Below are 16,151 nucleotides of genomic sequence, written 5' to 3'. Positions count from 1 at the left end.
CGCCGGGTCCCCCAGCCGGCTGAACGCCGTGTCCCCCCTTCCCCCGGGCTACAGGACTCCGATGGGGAGCGTGAGGACTCGGCCGCGGCGGCTCGCGCGCGCAGGCGCCTGGAGGGCCTGCTCAACAAGAACATGCGCATTCGCATGACTGACGGGCGCACCCTGGTGGGCTGTTTCCTGTGCACGGACCGCGACTGCAATGTCATCCTGGGCTCTGCGCAGGAGTTCCTCAAGCCCACGGGTCAGGTCGCGTGCGCGTGCGCGTGCCCCCGCGCCGGGGTTGCTCCCGGACGGTCCCTGGGGCCGCTCGGGTCTGCGCATGCCCCCTCCCCCGCGACTCCCTGCCCGAGCCGGGCCCCGCCCTGGCCCCACTAGGCCAGCCACGTGTAGTGTTGCACCTCCTCTGCCACCCCCTCATGGCCCTCCACTTTTCTCTTTCAGATTCCTTCTCAGCCGGGGAGCCCCGTGTCCTGGGCCTGGCCATGGTTCCTGGGCACCACATCGTTTCTGTTGAAGTACAAAGGGAGAGCCTGACCTGCCCTCCCTATCTGTGACTTCCGTCCTCAGCCCCCCTGGGGAAGGCAGACTGGGAAGCTGTGAATATCTGTCCTACCTTCATCTTGTGATTAAAGCCTGTGAGCCACTGACCTTGTGCTGCTTGGGTGGGGAGGGTGGCTGGGGGGCCAGCGACTCCCTGACCCCGATTCTGGGCCACGGAGAAGAAAAGCCCGCCTCTAGTTTTGAAGGGCACAGAGAGATGCACCTCACGAAGAAAATACAGTTCACTGAAACCACAGCAGTGACACAGACCTCTTCCTCACGTCTTCCCTTCCCCCCTCGAGAGGAATTGACTGGGAAGAATAGAAAAAGTAGTTGTGTATAGCCCCACTCTGCCGCTGAGTTGCTGTGGGACCTTGGACAAGCTAAAATTTTTCTGGGCCTTAGTTTCTTCTGCTGTAAAATGATGGAATTACAATTATGAATTTACTTTGGGATTGAGTTACCTAGGAGATGTGGCAATAGCAAATCTCAAAAGGGGAATGAATCTCTACTTTTCATTAGAGGACCCTTAATTGAAGTCGATGTCTTAACTCACTGACTCCAAATTGTCTCAGCAGGAAAAGGGTGGGGTGATGGGGAAGGATGTAGGCCAGGATCCCTGGAAGGGAAATTTCAGGCAGTTATGTTTGCCAAAAAGCCTGGTTGTGGAAATCAGTTTTGTCTAGAATAAAAACCCGGGAACACACACCTGCCTGCTGTGGCTGTCTTCCATTCTTGAGTATGCACAGAAACAAACCCAAGACCTTGAGCAGGGTGTGGGGGACCCTCCATCCTGTCCTGGACGTCTCATTGTTTTTAGCCCCGGCCTGGCAAGACAGAGTTCCTCCTAACTCGGAGAATAGACGACACTCTTGGCTGGGACACCTGGGTCCCAGGGGGAGCTGGGGCTTGGAGCCAGAGGTGGAGTTCCCATCTACTAAAGCAGCAGTGAGGAAGGTTGAACCCCAGGGACTGGCCTGGAGGATCTGGCCAGGAAAACCTTACTGATAAGAATGTAAGGTCTAGAGTGGCTCTTGATTTTCCCAGCCTCTGGGAGTGGTTGTCTACAAAGTTTTTCTAGAGCTATCAATTCACTTCTGCTCAGATCTAAAGTTTACCCAGTTTTTGGATCCCTAGGATGAAAAAAAATATTCCTAGTTAAAAATGAGTCTGACACTGATTTATTAATCCTTTATTTATCAACCGCTCCATGGCTCATCCTTTTCAACATTAAGCTTTCCTGCCCCTACTGAATTGAGAGTTAACATTTGGGAGATTCAGTTCAGATATTCCAAGTCAAGAGTAGGATAGTGGCATATAGCCCCCAAGATCAGATGTGCCATGGACCACGTGCTCAACTGTAAACATGGGAAGAAAAGGCTGTTCAGAGATACGGAATTCATCTTAAGGAGTTTCCAATCCATTGGGACTGGATATCTGCTACTCCCTAGATACCAGGCTTCTAGAGGTTTAAGTTGGGAAGTAAGGGTGGAACTATCTCAATTGGGGAAGAGGCCTTTCAGACCCACACTTTGCCAATTGCAGTGGAAAGGGACTGGGATGTTTGTGGAGCTCCTAGAGGTGTGGTGTGAGAGAGTCCCACGTCCTGGTAGATGGCCCGGCTATAGGGTACCAGGCAGTCAGCAAGGCGGAGACGGCAGTAGAGGCGGCGGTAACCAGCTAAAGCCAGGATCAGCAAAGGCATCAGAAGTAGGAAACCCACTACCAGCAGCACTGTGAATCCTGGGTCCTGAAAGTGGGCGGTACAGGGGGGTGCCTGAGAGCGCAGGAACTAGGATGAAGGAAAAGTGGGGTAAGGCAAGGGACCCGGACACCAGGATCTCTACAGACATCCATGGGTTGGATCTCTATTCAGAGGTGGGGTGTAGAGAGGCTGCCTTAAGAGATCAAATTTCTAAGGTCTAAAATTCTTCAGGTTGGGGACAGAAATCATTAGGGGGAATGTGAACCCAAAAGAACCTCATCATCCTAAAGAAATTACTGCTCTGATCCTAGTCATCTAATCCCTCTAGATCCTAACCGGCAAGATGCTTCTTCCTCAGAGCTGAGGTCTATTTGTTCAATTTTGTTGCTCATTCATCACTCCACCAACCCCCCCCCCCCCCCGCCCCCAAATAAACTAAGGAAAGGGGTAGAGCAAAAATCAGGGAAAGATGGAAAAGATGCTACCAAGTCAGAACTTGTAATTAATTACCTTTGAGTGGCAGAGAAAGCCAAAGCCCAACATGAGGATAGCAGGCAGCAGTACTGTTCCCAACACCACACCCAGAAGCAGGAGGTTGAAGGTGGCCACAAGGAGATTCTGGGCTGTGACCAGCACGGCACAGGCCCAGCAGTCCAGTGGGTCTCGAGGTTCCAAACCCCTACCCCCACTGTAAGGTGGTGGCTGATGAGCCCGAGGGCCTTCTGCCATTGCATCCAGACCCTGGTTGTGAAGACTTCTGTGTTCAACTAATATATATAGCAGTCATCCTCCCTTTCCTGCCCTTTCCCTGGCCCAACCCCTCTCCTCACTCACACTCCCACCTTACTTATCATGGAATGTGGCTCTGGGATTAGTTCCCCTCCACCCCCTTTCATTTTTAGGTTGGAGCCCTGGACATTCCACAAATGTTTCTGGAAGATGGATGTGTAGGGGGTCTCTGCTCAACTCCACCCCCCCCAACTCCAGATTTCCTCCTCCATCTCTCTTCCTGCCATGCCTCTCCCAACCACATCACCACTAGACTAGCCCCCTTCCAGTCCCACCCATCTCATTAAAATTGTACACTAACACAATCCCATTATCAAAACGGTTTTTTCTGCATTTATTTTTAATATTAATATTTTCACACAAATTCACCGAAAGTAGGGGGTTGGGGATAGAGGCCTCTGCCCTGGGGCAGAGCAGCAGTGCAGTGAGGGGGGGCAAGGAGGGATGGGAGGGCCCCCCTCAGCCAGAGGAGAGAAAAAAAACAGCCAACAAAACTTAAAACAAAACTCCAGATAGACAATCGCACAGAGGTCATCACCCTCGTTACCCCCCAGGCTGTTTCATTTTAAAAAGTCCATGTTTAAAAACTGGTGCCAGAGGGGGCATGGCCCAGAGGTCTTCCTTTTCCTCCATTGTTCCTTACATGTACAATAACAAATTTCTGTTTCCACACCTACTCCTACAGTACAGGAGCCACTCACTTGCCCTCTCGAAGGTCCAGGGAGGAAAGGGGAATAGGAGGGGAAGGGGCCTGGCCCAAGAAAGTGCAGGAATCTAGGATTGGTTGGGGAGGAGGATGGGATTTGAGCACCATGATAATAAGGCCAGAGCCTAGGGGAAGATGGAGTATTGGAAAGAGACACAGTGGAACAGTTGGACAAAAGGGAGTAGGGAGGGGAAGGGGCAGAGATGGACACAGGGAAATGGGAACACAGAGGAAGAGTAGGACAGAGAGCAGTCTACTAAAGCCCACTGCCCAGGGAGAGGGAGGATGGCACTGAAGGTGGTAAGAAAGGGGATAAGGGGAAGATCCTGTTTCCCCAAAACTGAATAAATAGAGAGCAGGACTGTTATAAATTAAAAATGAAAATAGAAAATATAAATCATAACCAAGTGAACAAATAGAAGAGACAGACACGCATGGCTAGGGTGGGTCACAGGGAGCAACCAAAGTACAAAAGCGAAGTCCTAGATGTGGGATGGGGATAAAGCCCATATAGAGTCTTGTTAAAAACCTCACCCACTCTGCCCTGCATATCCCCCACCCCCACCCAAGAGGACCATGACAGGAGTGAGGGAACCGGAACCCGTATCTGACCCCTCCACCATCATCCTCCCCAGAGCCCCAGTACTCCTTTTTTTCTGTTATTACAAAGGCCAATGTTGGTGGGGGAAAGCAGGGGTCTGGCCAAGGCTAGGTGGAAAGGTGGGGCTGCTGAGGAAGATCCTCTGGTCCCCACCCCTATCTTTTTTTTTTTAGAATTCTTTTTTCCCTCATATGTTTTCTTTTTTTTAAACAAAAACAAAACAAAAACAAAAAAAGACCCCCCCCAAACCTTTTCTGAATAAATTAAGTAAGGGAGGGGGAGCTGCCTGTGGGAGAGGGATTCAGCCCTGCCCCTTCCCTCTCCAGGCTCTGGCTCCTCCCTCTCCCTGGGAAGGCCCCTACCCCAACCCCCAGGGTGTGGGGTATGGGCTGTGCTGTGATGGCAGAAACTGGGCTGGGACGTTTTCTCAGCCCTAGGAAGAGGTGTCCTGCCTCATCGGGAGTTGCTGGATCCAGCCTAGAGTGAAACAAAGATGAAGCGCATGCGTTAGTGAGGAATGTCAGAAGACTGCTCAGGAGGCTCCAACCCCAGGTACCCACCAGGGTGAAGGCGTCATAGGCCTGGGCCAACTCCTCCGTCCTGTACTGCTCTAGCACCACGACCCCTTGCAGGCCTCCGCTGCGTCTCCGAGCACAGCTCTCGCAGTGTACCAGGTACGTATTTCGGCTCCCATTCTCACTTGTCACAAACAGGATGTTGAACACCTCCACCTGTGGGTAAAGGGAGGTGTGAAAAGGGAGGGGACCACCAAGAGTTAAGGGAGAGAGGAGGCAGCAGAAAAGGGGGAGGGGTCTACTCACATCACACTCATTGCAGTAATAGGCAGGCTCATCCTTGACTCGGCCCTGGTATGCAATCTTCTTCCCAGCCCTCACCAGGCTCTCCCGCTGTACCTGGCAATGCTTCATGGACTGCAGCAGACAGAATCTAGGGGGAAGAGGCACAGTTAGGGAGACCATAGCTATAAAAACAATTTCTTTCTCAACTTCAAAGTCCATCTCCAATGCAAACTTCTACAAGAAAACTTCCTTCTTTGATTCATTCCAGTCACCCCATGTCCCAGCAGCCTGGGCCTCTCTGATAATGCTGACCACATAGAAGGCCAACTACTTACCTGAACCCAGGAATAGTATTTGGTTTACCCATGTGTACCCCCAAGTACCCTGGCACACAGAACACATCTGTTCAATAAATGAGGTACAGACAAGCACCAAAAGCCCACCATAGCAAATCTGTGCCCTCCTCACTTGATCATTTTGAACAGGTCCGGATCACTGACTTTGACTGTGCGGGCAACGTTCCAGGACACATGGATCATGGGCACAATGGATTTGACATTCTTCACCTCATTCCATTCATAGCGCTCCAAGGCCAGCTGGTACTGATAGGCTAGGGGAAGGGAAGGGAGTGACCCAGGGAGCCAGGTCCACTGAACTCCAGTTCTTTAACTCCCTGGCCCCCCAGCTCTCACCTGTGAGAGGCCCTACATTCCAGGCAATGTTGTTGCACCAGCCTGTGGCCTGCACCCAGTGCACAGTGCCTGCATTAATCCATACCAAGTCCCCAGGTCGCTGCACAAATCGGTACACAGGGATGTTGGAGGCATAAAGGTCGTCCAGGATTGGCCACCATGAGCCGGTCAGGTAGTCCACCCCGTGCCTGCAGGAGCACACAGACTTGTCAGGGGAGGAGTTCATCCTGTTGCAGGAAATGGTAGTGCAGGGAAAGCTGATAGAAAGATGACAGAAGGCCACAGGAGGAAAACAGGAATAAAGGGAAGGCCCTACACTGTACCTGTCACAGAAGGCACTGATGGTCTCCCAGTAGTGCTCATGGACTGCAAACCATTCACAGTCTCCAGGACCAATGTTGATATTGACAGAGCAGAAGTTGTTATTTTCCTGGTGGCCTTGAGGGGGCAGCAGAAGACAACAGTTATTCTGCTGGCTGTTAGCCAGGGCAATAATAGCACACACCTCCTTCACTCCTCACAGGAGGCAAGGCTCGTTATTTCTATTTGATCATTAAAGACACAGAATTCGCAGATTTAGAGCTGGAAAAGGCTTTAGAAAGCAGTTCATTTAAACTCCTCATTTTACAGAGAAAGCAGTCCTGAGAGGTTCAATGATTTCCCTCAGGTCACAGACCTGGTCCATTCCTAGAGCTTTTATCTCCTCAGTGACCCCAACCCCAGCACTATTTCCATCACAGCTCACAACACAACTTCTTGATGGCTCTACGTTGATCCCATTCCTCAACCTGGGAGGAGTTTGCCTTTCTCATCATATTTCCCAAGGTCCCCCCAAATGAATAAAGCATTGGAATAAAAGCAAAGATGGGGCATTTATCAAATTCATATGCCACAAAACTGTGAGTTTTGAAGAGTGAATGTTTTGGGTAAGTGTAAGGATCCAAAATTATTAATAAGCTAGAACACTGAGGTGACATTAAAAAAGATGAAATACAACATGGAAACATTAAGTCTAACACTTGAGACAAAAAAAATTTTATTTCATAAGCAAAAGATGGGAACTACATGGCTAGATGATAAATTAGAGCTGGAAGGGACCTCCCAAATTCACTGAGTTCAGCCTCCTCATTTTATAAATAGGAGGAAACCAAGGTCTTAAAAACTTTGATAACTTGCTCAGGGCCCCAAGGGTCTCTTAAAAGTACCTGAGGCAAGATTCAAAGAGAGGTCATCATGAATGTCTAGACCTCTCTCCATGACAAGCTAACTCCTGCCTCCAGTTGGCCACAAGTGCAACCAGCAGTTGTGTTAGACAAAAGGGTTAGGGGTTAGGGAGGCTCTAGTCCCTTATACTCTGCCCCAAGCTGACCATGTCTGGAGACTGCCTTCACTTACAGGCATCATGTTTTGGAAAAGAATACTGACAAGTCTGAAAGTTCATGCCACTTGAGGTCCAAGTGGAGGAACTAGAAATGTCAAATCTATGGGAGTCATGACAATTATCTTCAGGTCTCTAAAGAATAACCATAAGGAAAGGCATTAAATTTAAGTTGCTTGGCCCAAGAAAATATAAAAACAGGGGGACATTTCATATAGAATTACTATTAGGAAAAGCTCCTAATAATTAGAGCTATATAAATAGGAAATTAGAGGCACAGCAAGAAAGTTTCTTGCAGCCAAATTAGACAGTATGTTAGATGTTCACAAACTGAAATCGATCCCTTCACCTTCAACCTCAACTGCTTCAACTGCTTCAAAAATCTTAGTCAACTCTATAGGGAACTAGGGCTGTGGTCCTCCTGACCTCCCCAGACCAGGTTACCTGGTGTTCGGCTGCCTGGAACCTTCATGTACAACTGGACTGTGTTCATGCCCAGAATTGTATGGCCCACGTGACTCAGCATGTTTCCTGTTGATGTGACCCGCATGAAGGCAGGCAGCTTCAGCAGCTCTTGCAACTGGGGTTTCCACCTAGGGTCACACAAGAGGAAGAGACCCTAAGTAAGTCTCAGAAAAATTTCCTTGTAATGCTGATCAACAGGGGCAGAAGGCTTGGTGTTAAAGGTCTTCACAATGAGTTGCAACCTACCTTACCAAAATCATAGTATTTTTGTTTCATAATTCTCAAATATTGATTTAGTATAATATAATATTGGACTATATATTATAGTTCTCTAATTGTGTCTTATAACCCTATTGGACTGTGAATTTCATGAGGAGAAAAGACTCATCTAAACTTTGGATAGTCAGTTTTGGGGAGCATACTGCTCTAACCCATATAAGCATATCTCAAATGTCTTAGTGCAATTTAAGTTTACAAGAAAGCTATAAAGGGAGAGAGAGAAAGTAGTGGGAGAGAAAGAGAAAAGGAAGGAGGGCGATTTAGAGTTTTCTGATCCACTAAATGATATTTTCAGAAAGGAAGGTCTATGAAGAAACCATGTGACATTGAGCCCCAACCCATTGCACTGCCCAAGGCCTGATAAAGTGAGAATATACAAAGGATAAAATTTTGAGGACTCTTTAACAGGCTTTGCTGCTAACAGTATTCAGATTTTTTTAAAAAGTTACCTTCTTCAAAATGCAAACATTTTGCTCCAATGGAGGGATTAAGGCAAAGCAAGGATATTTCTACTCTGTCTTTGAAACCTATCTGCATGACTCTCCAACCACATTCTTACTCACCGCTTAGCATCTGACAGATCAATATTGGTGCCAAATTTGATGATGTGATGAGTTTTTTGATCCGGGTTGTTGCTAGTGTAAATGAGGTGGAAAGAAAGGGGAGGGGGGAATATGAATTAATGTGAAGGATGGGGGAAGGAGAAAAAAAAAATTGAGCCCTTACAGAGTAATTGTAAGAATCAACAGAGATAATCTATATAAAAGTACTTTGATTACAGTCAGGTTTTTTTTGTTCAAGATCAATAAAGAAACTTGTCAGTACCTGGGGGGGGTCTCAGTGGTGCTGTCCGGCTCCTCTGTCTCATCTTCACTCTCTTTTTCTTCCTGTTCCCCATCCAGGATAGCAATCAAGCTCAGATCAGATACCCCAGTCTCCAACTTGCTCCTGACCCCTACACTTCCACTACCAAATCCGAAACTTAATCCTTCTCCTTATTGTCTTATTTCAGGGTTTACTCTCCTTCTCCAGTCCTCTTTAGGATTCATCTCTTTAATCTCAGGCCCTCCTCACTATTTCTCCTCCTCCCCACCCCCCCTCCAGGTTCATCTCTTACCTGTAAAGACTCCTGGAAGGAGGAGGCTTGGTACTGTGCATACTTGGCAATTGTTGTGTGAGAACGACTACTCTCACAGGGCCAGATCTGCCGTGTGCCTGAGAGATCCCAGTTCTCATCTGATGGCTGTTGCACCTGGGTCCTTACCTCCACAGCATGTTCACCACTTGCCTCCACTAGGGTCTTTGTGGAAAACAAGCCCAAATCTAAATTGGGAAGGAACAGGGAGATGATGAGGTGACAGGAGCTGCACATTAAGTAGCAGACCCCTATGGCCTAAACTAGATGAAAACATTTGGTGATCCTAAATTCCACCCCAGTCCCACGTATCTTCCATGCCTAAGATGAGATAGTCCAAATAAACAGTGTGGTTTCATTTTTTGGTCTGATCTGATTCCATGGAGGACCAATTTACAATCTAAGAGAATATATGGAGCACTGAGATTAAGTAATTGCCCAGGGCACAAAGGCCAATATACTGTCAGAGGTAGCATTTAATCCCCGATCCGCCAGATTCCAGAGCTGATTTGACTCTCTACTATACCACAATGTTTCTCAATAAGCAGAGAAGTAAAAGATATAACTCAGATCAGACTATATTTCCTGCAAGAAAGTTTGGTGAAAAATTTGGTGGGGATATATCCAAAATGTTTTTGTCCCTTTAGGGGACTTTGACAATCTATACTCCATTTATATCTGATCATTAAGGAAAACTAAGCATTATTAGCTGCCTGCTGAGACAAAGAATTGCCTTTTCCATTTCTAAGCCATTAGGACAGAGATGAAATAAAAATCTGATTTCTGATTTAGTGGAATTTAATCACACCCATGCAAGTAAGTGCCATGTCCCCCAACAACCTCAGCTTGGGCAAGATCATCCACACCAAATACCCTCAACTAAGATACGAGCAAGCTTGTACATATGCTAGAGGATAAGATGGCCATGAAGCTTTCCCCAACTTCCTCAAAAATCCCTAAGACTCCTCCTTTTCTCTCTCTCTCTCTCTCCTTAGCCTAGGCTAGCTGCTGAGGACTCACTGAGCCGAAGGGAACCAGCCAGGCCCCGGATCACTGTGATGGGGTTCCTAGGATCTGTGCAGAACTGAAGCAGCACTGGAGAGAAGGCGTCCCGTTTGCTCTCCAGCTAAAACAGGAGAGGAAGAAAATATAAAGAGAGAATCAATAGACTGTCACTATTCCCAGAAAGCACCAAACAGGGATCTCTGAAAAATAAACTATACTACACAACTCTACCCTACCCAGGCAAACTGCCCATTCACAATACTGAAGTCCACCCTTTGAAAAGTTACCCAGAGGGAAAAGAAATTTTCCCACTTCTATTATTTTCAATAAGAAAGTAAAGAACTCTGGATCCCAGCAATCCCTGGAATTAAGAGTCATCCATCCCTTTAGATCTAAGCAATTCTAGGTTAAGTTCCTCTCCACCCTTTTGTTCCATAGAGTGCCTTTCACAGGCACAGGGAAAAGACAGAGAACATACGTAGATGCTGGGTGTGGGGGGGTTGAGTTTCTCCCTTGGCAGCTTCTCTTCAGAGTTGATCTGAGGTTTTACAGATTGGGCAGGTGATAGATAGGATTCTCGAAATTTCCCCTTCACCTTTGCATTCCTGTAGAAAGACAAAGAAGTGGTTTGGTGAAAGGGTGAACCCACAGTTATATTAGCACCTGTCTGGCAAAAAATCCTTGAGGTATAGCTATGGAAACAAACACCAAAATCCCATTTACATGCTAAGGATGACATCAATAGTGGTTCTACTGCACACTAAAACCAATGGGAAGAACCTAGTAGTCAGGAGAAGTCTCTATTGGAATCTGAAACTTTTGTCACTAGGATGATGGGCAAATTGCCTGAGATTTTGCTTCCCCGTCTGTATAATGGGGTAATAACACATGTGCTATCTCCCACAGAGGTGTTCGGGAAACAAGCCCTCTCAGTTATTGCAATTTCATGGTCACCTACAAATCTGTACAGCTTACATGGGATTATTCTATGCATCGTTTTATGACATCATGATCTTTCAATGTGTCATTTTAAGGGTGTGATGTTGTCTTTAAAACCTCAGAGTCAATAACCAATCCGAGTTGTATAGAGCTGACTCTAATGACTAATAGGAACATACTTGGCATAGACTAAATGGGCTATTATTGATTCATTTTGTTTCTTCAACATTACTGTGGCTTATCCTTTCCCAGAAAGGATTGGGTTTCAGGAAGAGCATTTTCTGCCTAATAACCTGTCCCCTCACTCCCACCAGGGCAATCAGACACACAAGTGGTTGTTACTCCGCTCCTTTTCTGAAAGATGGGACCAGGGTGTAACTTACTTGCTGGCCCGTACCACATCAGCAGCACAGTGCCCAATAGTAAGGTCAGCCATACTCAGTCTCCGTTCTTCCACCTCAGAGGCCATGAATGTCTCCTTGTCGCCACTCTCCACCTTGATAAGTCGAATCTTTAGCTCCTTGGGAGGACCCTCACTCAGTGACCGGAGCTTCAGCATGTCAGCTGGACTCACACTGGGTGGGCCTGGAGTCTCTTCCCGGGCTTTATGACGTGTCTCACCCCCAGGGGCTGGTGCTGGTGTAGGGGCAGGTGAGGGTGGGAGTGGAGGAGCAGTTGTAGCAGGTGGCACAGTAGTAGGCAGCTTGACTTTGGCAGCCCCAACAGCCTCAGGTTTGGTTTTCTCTCGTCCCTGGATCTCCTTGCTTTGTAGGTCCAGGTTTCCTAGCACCTGTCGATTCTTCTCTTTGTGTGCCTTACCCTCCCGATGCCGACGTCCACCATCCTTGCACGCTCGCCGGTGCCGACGATGTTCTTTTTCCTTCCTCTTGCCATTCCCGGGCCCAGCACCACTTTCTTCCTTGGGCCGTGGTAGCAGAGGTCGATCTCCTCCACTTTCCACTGGCTCCCCTGTGCCCCTGCCCACCCTTTCCACCAGTGTCTCACAAGCCCGACTGATCTCTTCTAGTACCTCTGACTCAGAGCGGGGTGGGGGGAGTACAACCCCTAGCCGTGGTGGTGGTGGAAGTGACTGGGCTGGGGGAGGCCCTGTTTGCTCCTCTCCCCCTCCTTGCTCCTGGGCCCAGGGCCCGCTTGAGGTAGAAAATTGAGATGATGAAGAGACCTGCAGCTGCAGGGGGCACAGGAGGTTCGTGGCTGCCGTTGCAGGTGGGGTAGGGATAGCACCTGATGGGGGTGGGGGAGAATACTGAGAGGGAGAGGGCACAGCCTGGGCAACTGCTGCCCCAGTCCCCTGATAAGAGTATTTCTGCCCATCCAGCACATTGGCCAGAGATTTTAGCAAAGTGGATGGACTGGCTTGTGTTGATGGTGGTGGTGGCAGCGGTTGTAGGGGCGGGGGGAATTTTGCTAGTGGTGGAGGTGGGGGCAACGCTGGTGGTGGTGTCTTCTCTTCCTTGTGGGGGAAAGAGGGCTGCAGTGGGGCAAAGGATTCCTTTAGGGGTGGTGGAGCTCCTCCACTGGCCTCTCGCTGCTGCTGTTGCTCTTCCTCCTTTTGGATAGATTCATCTAGCATCTTCATGATGTTGGCCAGCCCATCAGGCAGGATCTTAAACTCTGCTGGCTCCTCAAATTGGTCCTCCAGAGGTGTTGAAGGAAAGTCGAACAGTCGAGGGCCCTGGCTGGGAAGCTCCCCACCACCTCCAGGGGGTTGGGGCTGCTGGGCATTGCTCAGGGGCCCAGGAGGTGGCCCCCGCCCCACCTCTGTGGTCTTTGGGAAGGAGACCCTGGGCCGGGGGCTCTCTGGGCGCCTGAAGCTTCCTGAGGTATTTTGGTGGCAGGGTGGGGTGGTAGCTTGGGGAATTGGGAGTGGTAAGGGAGTGACAGGGGGGGCTGGAGGGCTCAGGGAAGGACTTGGAGGATGGGTATCTAGGCCCCGGGAGAGGAATGGGGGAGGGGGGAAGGGCACAGGCCCCACTTGGCTGCTGTTGCTGTTGCTGGTGGTGATGGTGGTGGGGGTGGTGGGGTTGGTGTGCGAATCCTGAGTGCCCACGGGGAAATGGGGTGACAGAGTCCCCAAGAAGCCCTCGTGGTGGGGGAGGGGGAGTGGAAGTGGAGGAGGAGGTAGGGGAGGTGGAGTGGGGCAAGGGCCCTTCGCTCCAAAGAGGAGCTCCTCCAAAGGATCCCCTTCTTCCCGACCCATAGCTCCAGCTCCTCTGCCTGCTTGGCAGGCAGGGCCCTCCAGCCAAGAGGATGGGGGTGCTGGGTGGAGAAGACGGGGGCAAGGTGGTGGGGTGGTAGTGGGGCCGGGCAGGATGGGGGGGCCCGGTGGGAGAGGCAGGGGTGGGGCAGCGGCGGTGGGGGCAGGGGGGAAAGATTTCCGACTGCTATGTGCCGATGGCCCCAGGCGGCTCTGGTGGGAAGTGGCCTCTAGCCCTGGAGTTTGATAACAGTCAGAGCCCTGAAGAAAAAGAATGAGAAAGGGATAGAGAATCATTTTCTGGTTCTAAGACTCTCAGAGGTCTCTCCTGGCTGATTTCCCTTTTCTGAGCATTTCTCTCATTTTATTTTCAGCTCTCTTTCACCAGCTTCCTAAAAAATGAAAATTCTTTATCCTTGTTTTCCATTTTCCTTACATTCATTCAGTTTTAATTTTCCCCCCAGGTTCCACTTCCCTTCTCTTGTGTTACTCACAAGGCCTGGGCTCTGTTCTGTGCCCCGGAGGCCGGTGCTACTGCTGCTGGTGGTAGTGGTGCCGGGGACGCCAGGGGGCCGGGAAGGGGCATAAGGCACGCAGGCGGTGGTTGCTGCTGGTGAAACGCTGGAGTCCATCCGCGACCTCTGAACTCTGCTCTCTCTAAGGTCACTTCCAGGGGAGTGGGGGACAGGTGGGCAGCCATGGCTCTCTGCTCCTGGGGGATGGGGGCCCAGAGGGGCCGTAGGGACTGACCGGTGGCCAGGGGGGTGCGAAGCATAAGAAGGGGTTGGATATGGAAACGGAAGGGGAACCGAGTGTCGCTGCTCCTGTTGAGAGTAAAAAAGCACAGCTTGTGAGGGGATACAACCTAAGCAGGAACAGGGTCATGATTGTAGCCACTGAAGTAACAGCATCCTGTGTCATCAGAAACCGACAGTTAACTGAATAGGGTCTTATAAATATGGAAACTCATAGAAGATCTGGAAAAGGGTGAGATGCTAAAATTCACAAAATTCGGACAGAGCTGAACTGAAATCAAGGGACCATACAGGGTACTGAGACCAGGGTCTGGCAGAGCTCCTTGAGATCAAGCAGTGGATTAGCACAGTGAAGTGATCAGTTACCTGACGTTCTGGAGGGGCAGAGCCCTTGCACTCAGTGCCCCAGGCTTCTCCATGCAGTGGGCTCCATAGCCCTGGCTTAGATAACTGGAAAGGGGGATTTGTAGCTAGGCCTGGCAGCGGAGGAGGCAGTGGTGGTAACCCTGGAGGAGGCCCAGTCTAGAGAGAAAGGGAAGAAAAGCAAAGGAATTTAAGGGCCTAAATAGAGGCTGCACCCTTTTCTCTTAAGACCTTGTAGTAATTAGGCCTGGGTTGGAGACTTGTGACTAAGGTGCCAATACCTGATCAGGGCCACAGCCCCTTCTACGTTTGCCTCCAGGGCTAAGGCTATCATCAGCAGGACCAGGAGGAGCCACAGGGGGCACAGGTTGTACCACAGGAGTTTCTGCTGCTCGTTTCACAGGGGGACCCCCACGTTTTGTCCCATAGCTTCGCTTGTGCTAAGAGAAGGAGAAGATACTTTCATACATAATACTGAATAGTCGGTCTGTTTTGTCTACCTCTACTCCACATTCCGCCAGATTCCATCCATTCCTTGAAGATACTATTCTCCTCCTACCTCAAGGTGTAGAAGGTTCCACACTTGTTCAAGGGGCGGCAGAACCTTGGCCCGATGCTGAGAAGAGCCTGTGTGAAAGTTCCAGATCTGGGCCTGATCACAAGAGGAAACCAGAGAATGGGAGGAGATAAAGAAGGCAGAACCATAAACTCAAGTCTTTCCTTTCACAATACTCATCCACACCTCTTTGTGATTTCTGTGCTAACTCTTCTCCCCTGTTCACTTCTTTACCCCAAATTTAGGCTACCTAGGCTTAATAAACAATGAAGAAAAACTTCCCTAATACAAACCCATTCCCTGGCTCCAAGTTAGATAGTCCTAAATTCAGCGGTCCCTCCTTGAACACAGTACATACATCTTCTATATTCCTATCCTTGCCCCCTTCTGGGCTTCATGAAACTCTCACCTGCTGAAGTCGGCCAATTCGGAGCCCTAGCTCTGCATAGCCACCCCCATATCGGGCTGCACTGTGGTAACAACGCATAGCTTCCTCGCCATCTTGTTCTGATTCATAAAGCTGCCCCAATTGTTCCCACAGTCCTGGCTGAGCTGGGTCTCGAAGCAAAGCCTGAACCCAGCCGTGTAGAGATTCCAACTTCCCATGCAGAGATCGAGGATTGGAAGTCCTTAATGAAGACGAGAATGTAAGTGTCACTCTAGATGTAGGGCTAAATCACTTTTCTCCCCTTCAAACTTAAACCTTCTCTCTAAAACCAAGTTTATCTTTTTTTCTGATCCAGCAACTCCACTCTCCCTTCTAGAATCTGAAATTGATCGATCTCCTCTTCCCCTTTTCAGTTTCCCACTTTTTTTTCCCTTAAATTATTTTTCAATAAATAAGCATTAACTTTCTTTTCCTAAAACTTCCCACATCTCTTCTGGGAATTGACATAAGAGCTCACACTCCAACCCTCCACCTTCTCCCAAAAAACAGGTTCCATTCTCCAAAACTTACTTCCTTCTACACTTACCCAGGGGGGTAATAAGACTTGCTGGGATACCCAATACTACTGCCATGGGCCGGGGGCAGGTGAGCTGGGAGTTGGGGCTGCCCAATGCTGGCAGAACACCTGGTGGGGTCACATAAGTCAAAGGTTGGGGGGTGGGGTGGCTGGGGTGTCCCTTGTTTGGGAGAGAAAAAAAGAGGTCAAGTAACAACTGAGGCTTATCAAGATCAGGGAAAAAAAAATTTAATGAAGATTAGGACTCCAGCCAAATAAAG

The 16,151-nt window shown here is 49.3% G+C and overlaps 2 protein-coding genes across 9 annotated transcripts in view; both read right to left on the bottom strand.

The window, feature by feature from the left end:
• Positions 1 to 378: 378 nt before the first annotated feature.
• Positions 379 to 3,257, bottom strand: TMEM88 (transmembrane protein 88). The gene is made up of 2 exons (XM_074225551.1): positions 2,756 to 3,257; positions 379 to 2,332 (listed from the first exon to the last, which is right to left on the bottom strand). Exons 1-2 carry the CDS (start codon positions 2,972 to 2,974, stop codon positions 2,060 to 2,062), a joined length of 492 nt encoding a protein of 163 aa, XP_074081652.1. The 5' UTR covers positions 2,975 to 3,257; the 3' UTR covers positions 379 to 2,059.
• An 87-nt stretch (positions 3,258 to 3,344) lies between these two features.
• KDM6B (lysine demethylase 6B) overlaps positions 3,345 to 16,151 on the bottom strand; it is a 26,946-nt gene continuing 14,139 nt past the window's right edge. For all 8 annotated transcript variants that reach the window (XM_074225532.1, XM_074225538.1, XM_074225539.1 and 5 more), the window contains 19 exons: positions 15,901 to 15,999; positions 15,336 to 15,555; positions 14,930 to 15,022; positions 14,652 to 14,810; positions 14,374 to 14,529; positions 13,747 to 14,076; positions 11,418 to 13,513; positions 10,574 to 10,700; positions 10,111 to 10,216; positions 9,073 to 9,278; positions 8,781 to 8,842; positions 8,519 to 8,590; positions 7,656 to 7,804; positions 6,157 to 6,271; positions 5,834 to 6,021; positions 5,610 to 5,751; positions 5,163 to 5,289; positions 4,902 to 5,072; positions 3,345 to 4,818 (listed from right to left, as the gene is read on the bottom strand). In XM_074225532.1, coding sequence (XP_074081633.1) covers positions 4,795 to 4,818; positions 4,902 to 5,072; positions 5,163 to 5,289; positions 5,610 to 5,751; positions 5,834 to 6,021; positions 6,157 to 6,271; positions 7,656 to 7,804; positions 8,519 to 8,590; positions 8,781 to 8,842; positions 9,073 to 9,278; positions 10,111 to 10,216; positions 10,574 to 10,700; positions 11,418 to 13,513; positions 13,747 to 14,076; positions 14,374 to 14,529; positions 14,652 to 14,810; positions 14,930 to 15,022; positions 15,336 to 15,555; positions 15,901 to 15,999 — 4,642 coding nt within the window. In that variant the 3' untranslated portion in view covers positions 3,345 to 4,794. The remainder of the gene's footprint in view (positions 4,819 to 4,901; positions 5,073 to 5,162; positions 5,290 to 5,609; positions 5,752 to 5,833; positions 6,022 to 6,156; positions 6,272 to 7,655; positions 7,805 to 8,518; positions 8,591 to 8,780; positions 8,843 to 9,072; positions 9,279 to 10,110; positions 10,217 to 10,573; positions 10,701 to 11,417; positions 13,514 to 13,746; positions 14,077 to 14,373; positions 14,530 to 14,651; positions 14,811 to 14,929; positions 15,023 to 15,335; positions 15,556 to 15,900; positions 16,000 to 16,151) is intronic.

Source organism: Macrotis lagotis, chromosome 2 (assembly GCF_037893015.1).
Source record: "Macrotis lagotis isolate mMagLag1 chromosome 2, bilby.v1.9.chrom.fasta, whole genome shotgun sequence".
Classification (NCBI taxonomy): Eukaryota; Metazoa; Chordata; class Mammalia; order Peramelemorphia; family Peramelidae; genus Macrotis; species Macrotis lagotis.
Note: the sequence above shows the minus strand (reverse complement) of the source record. Positions and strands in the feature narration are given on the sequence as shown.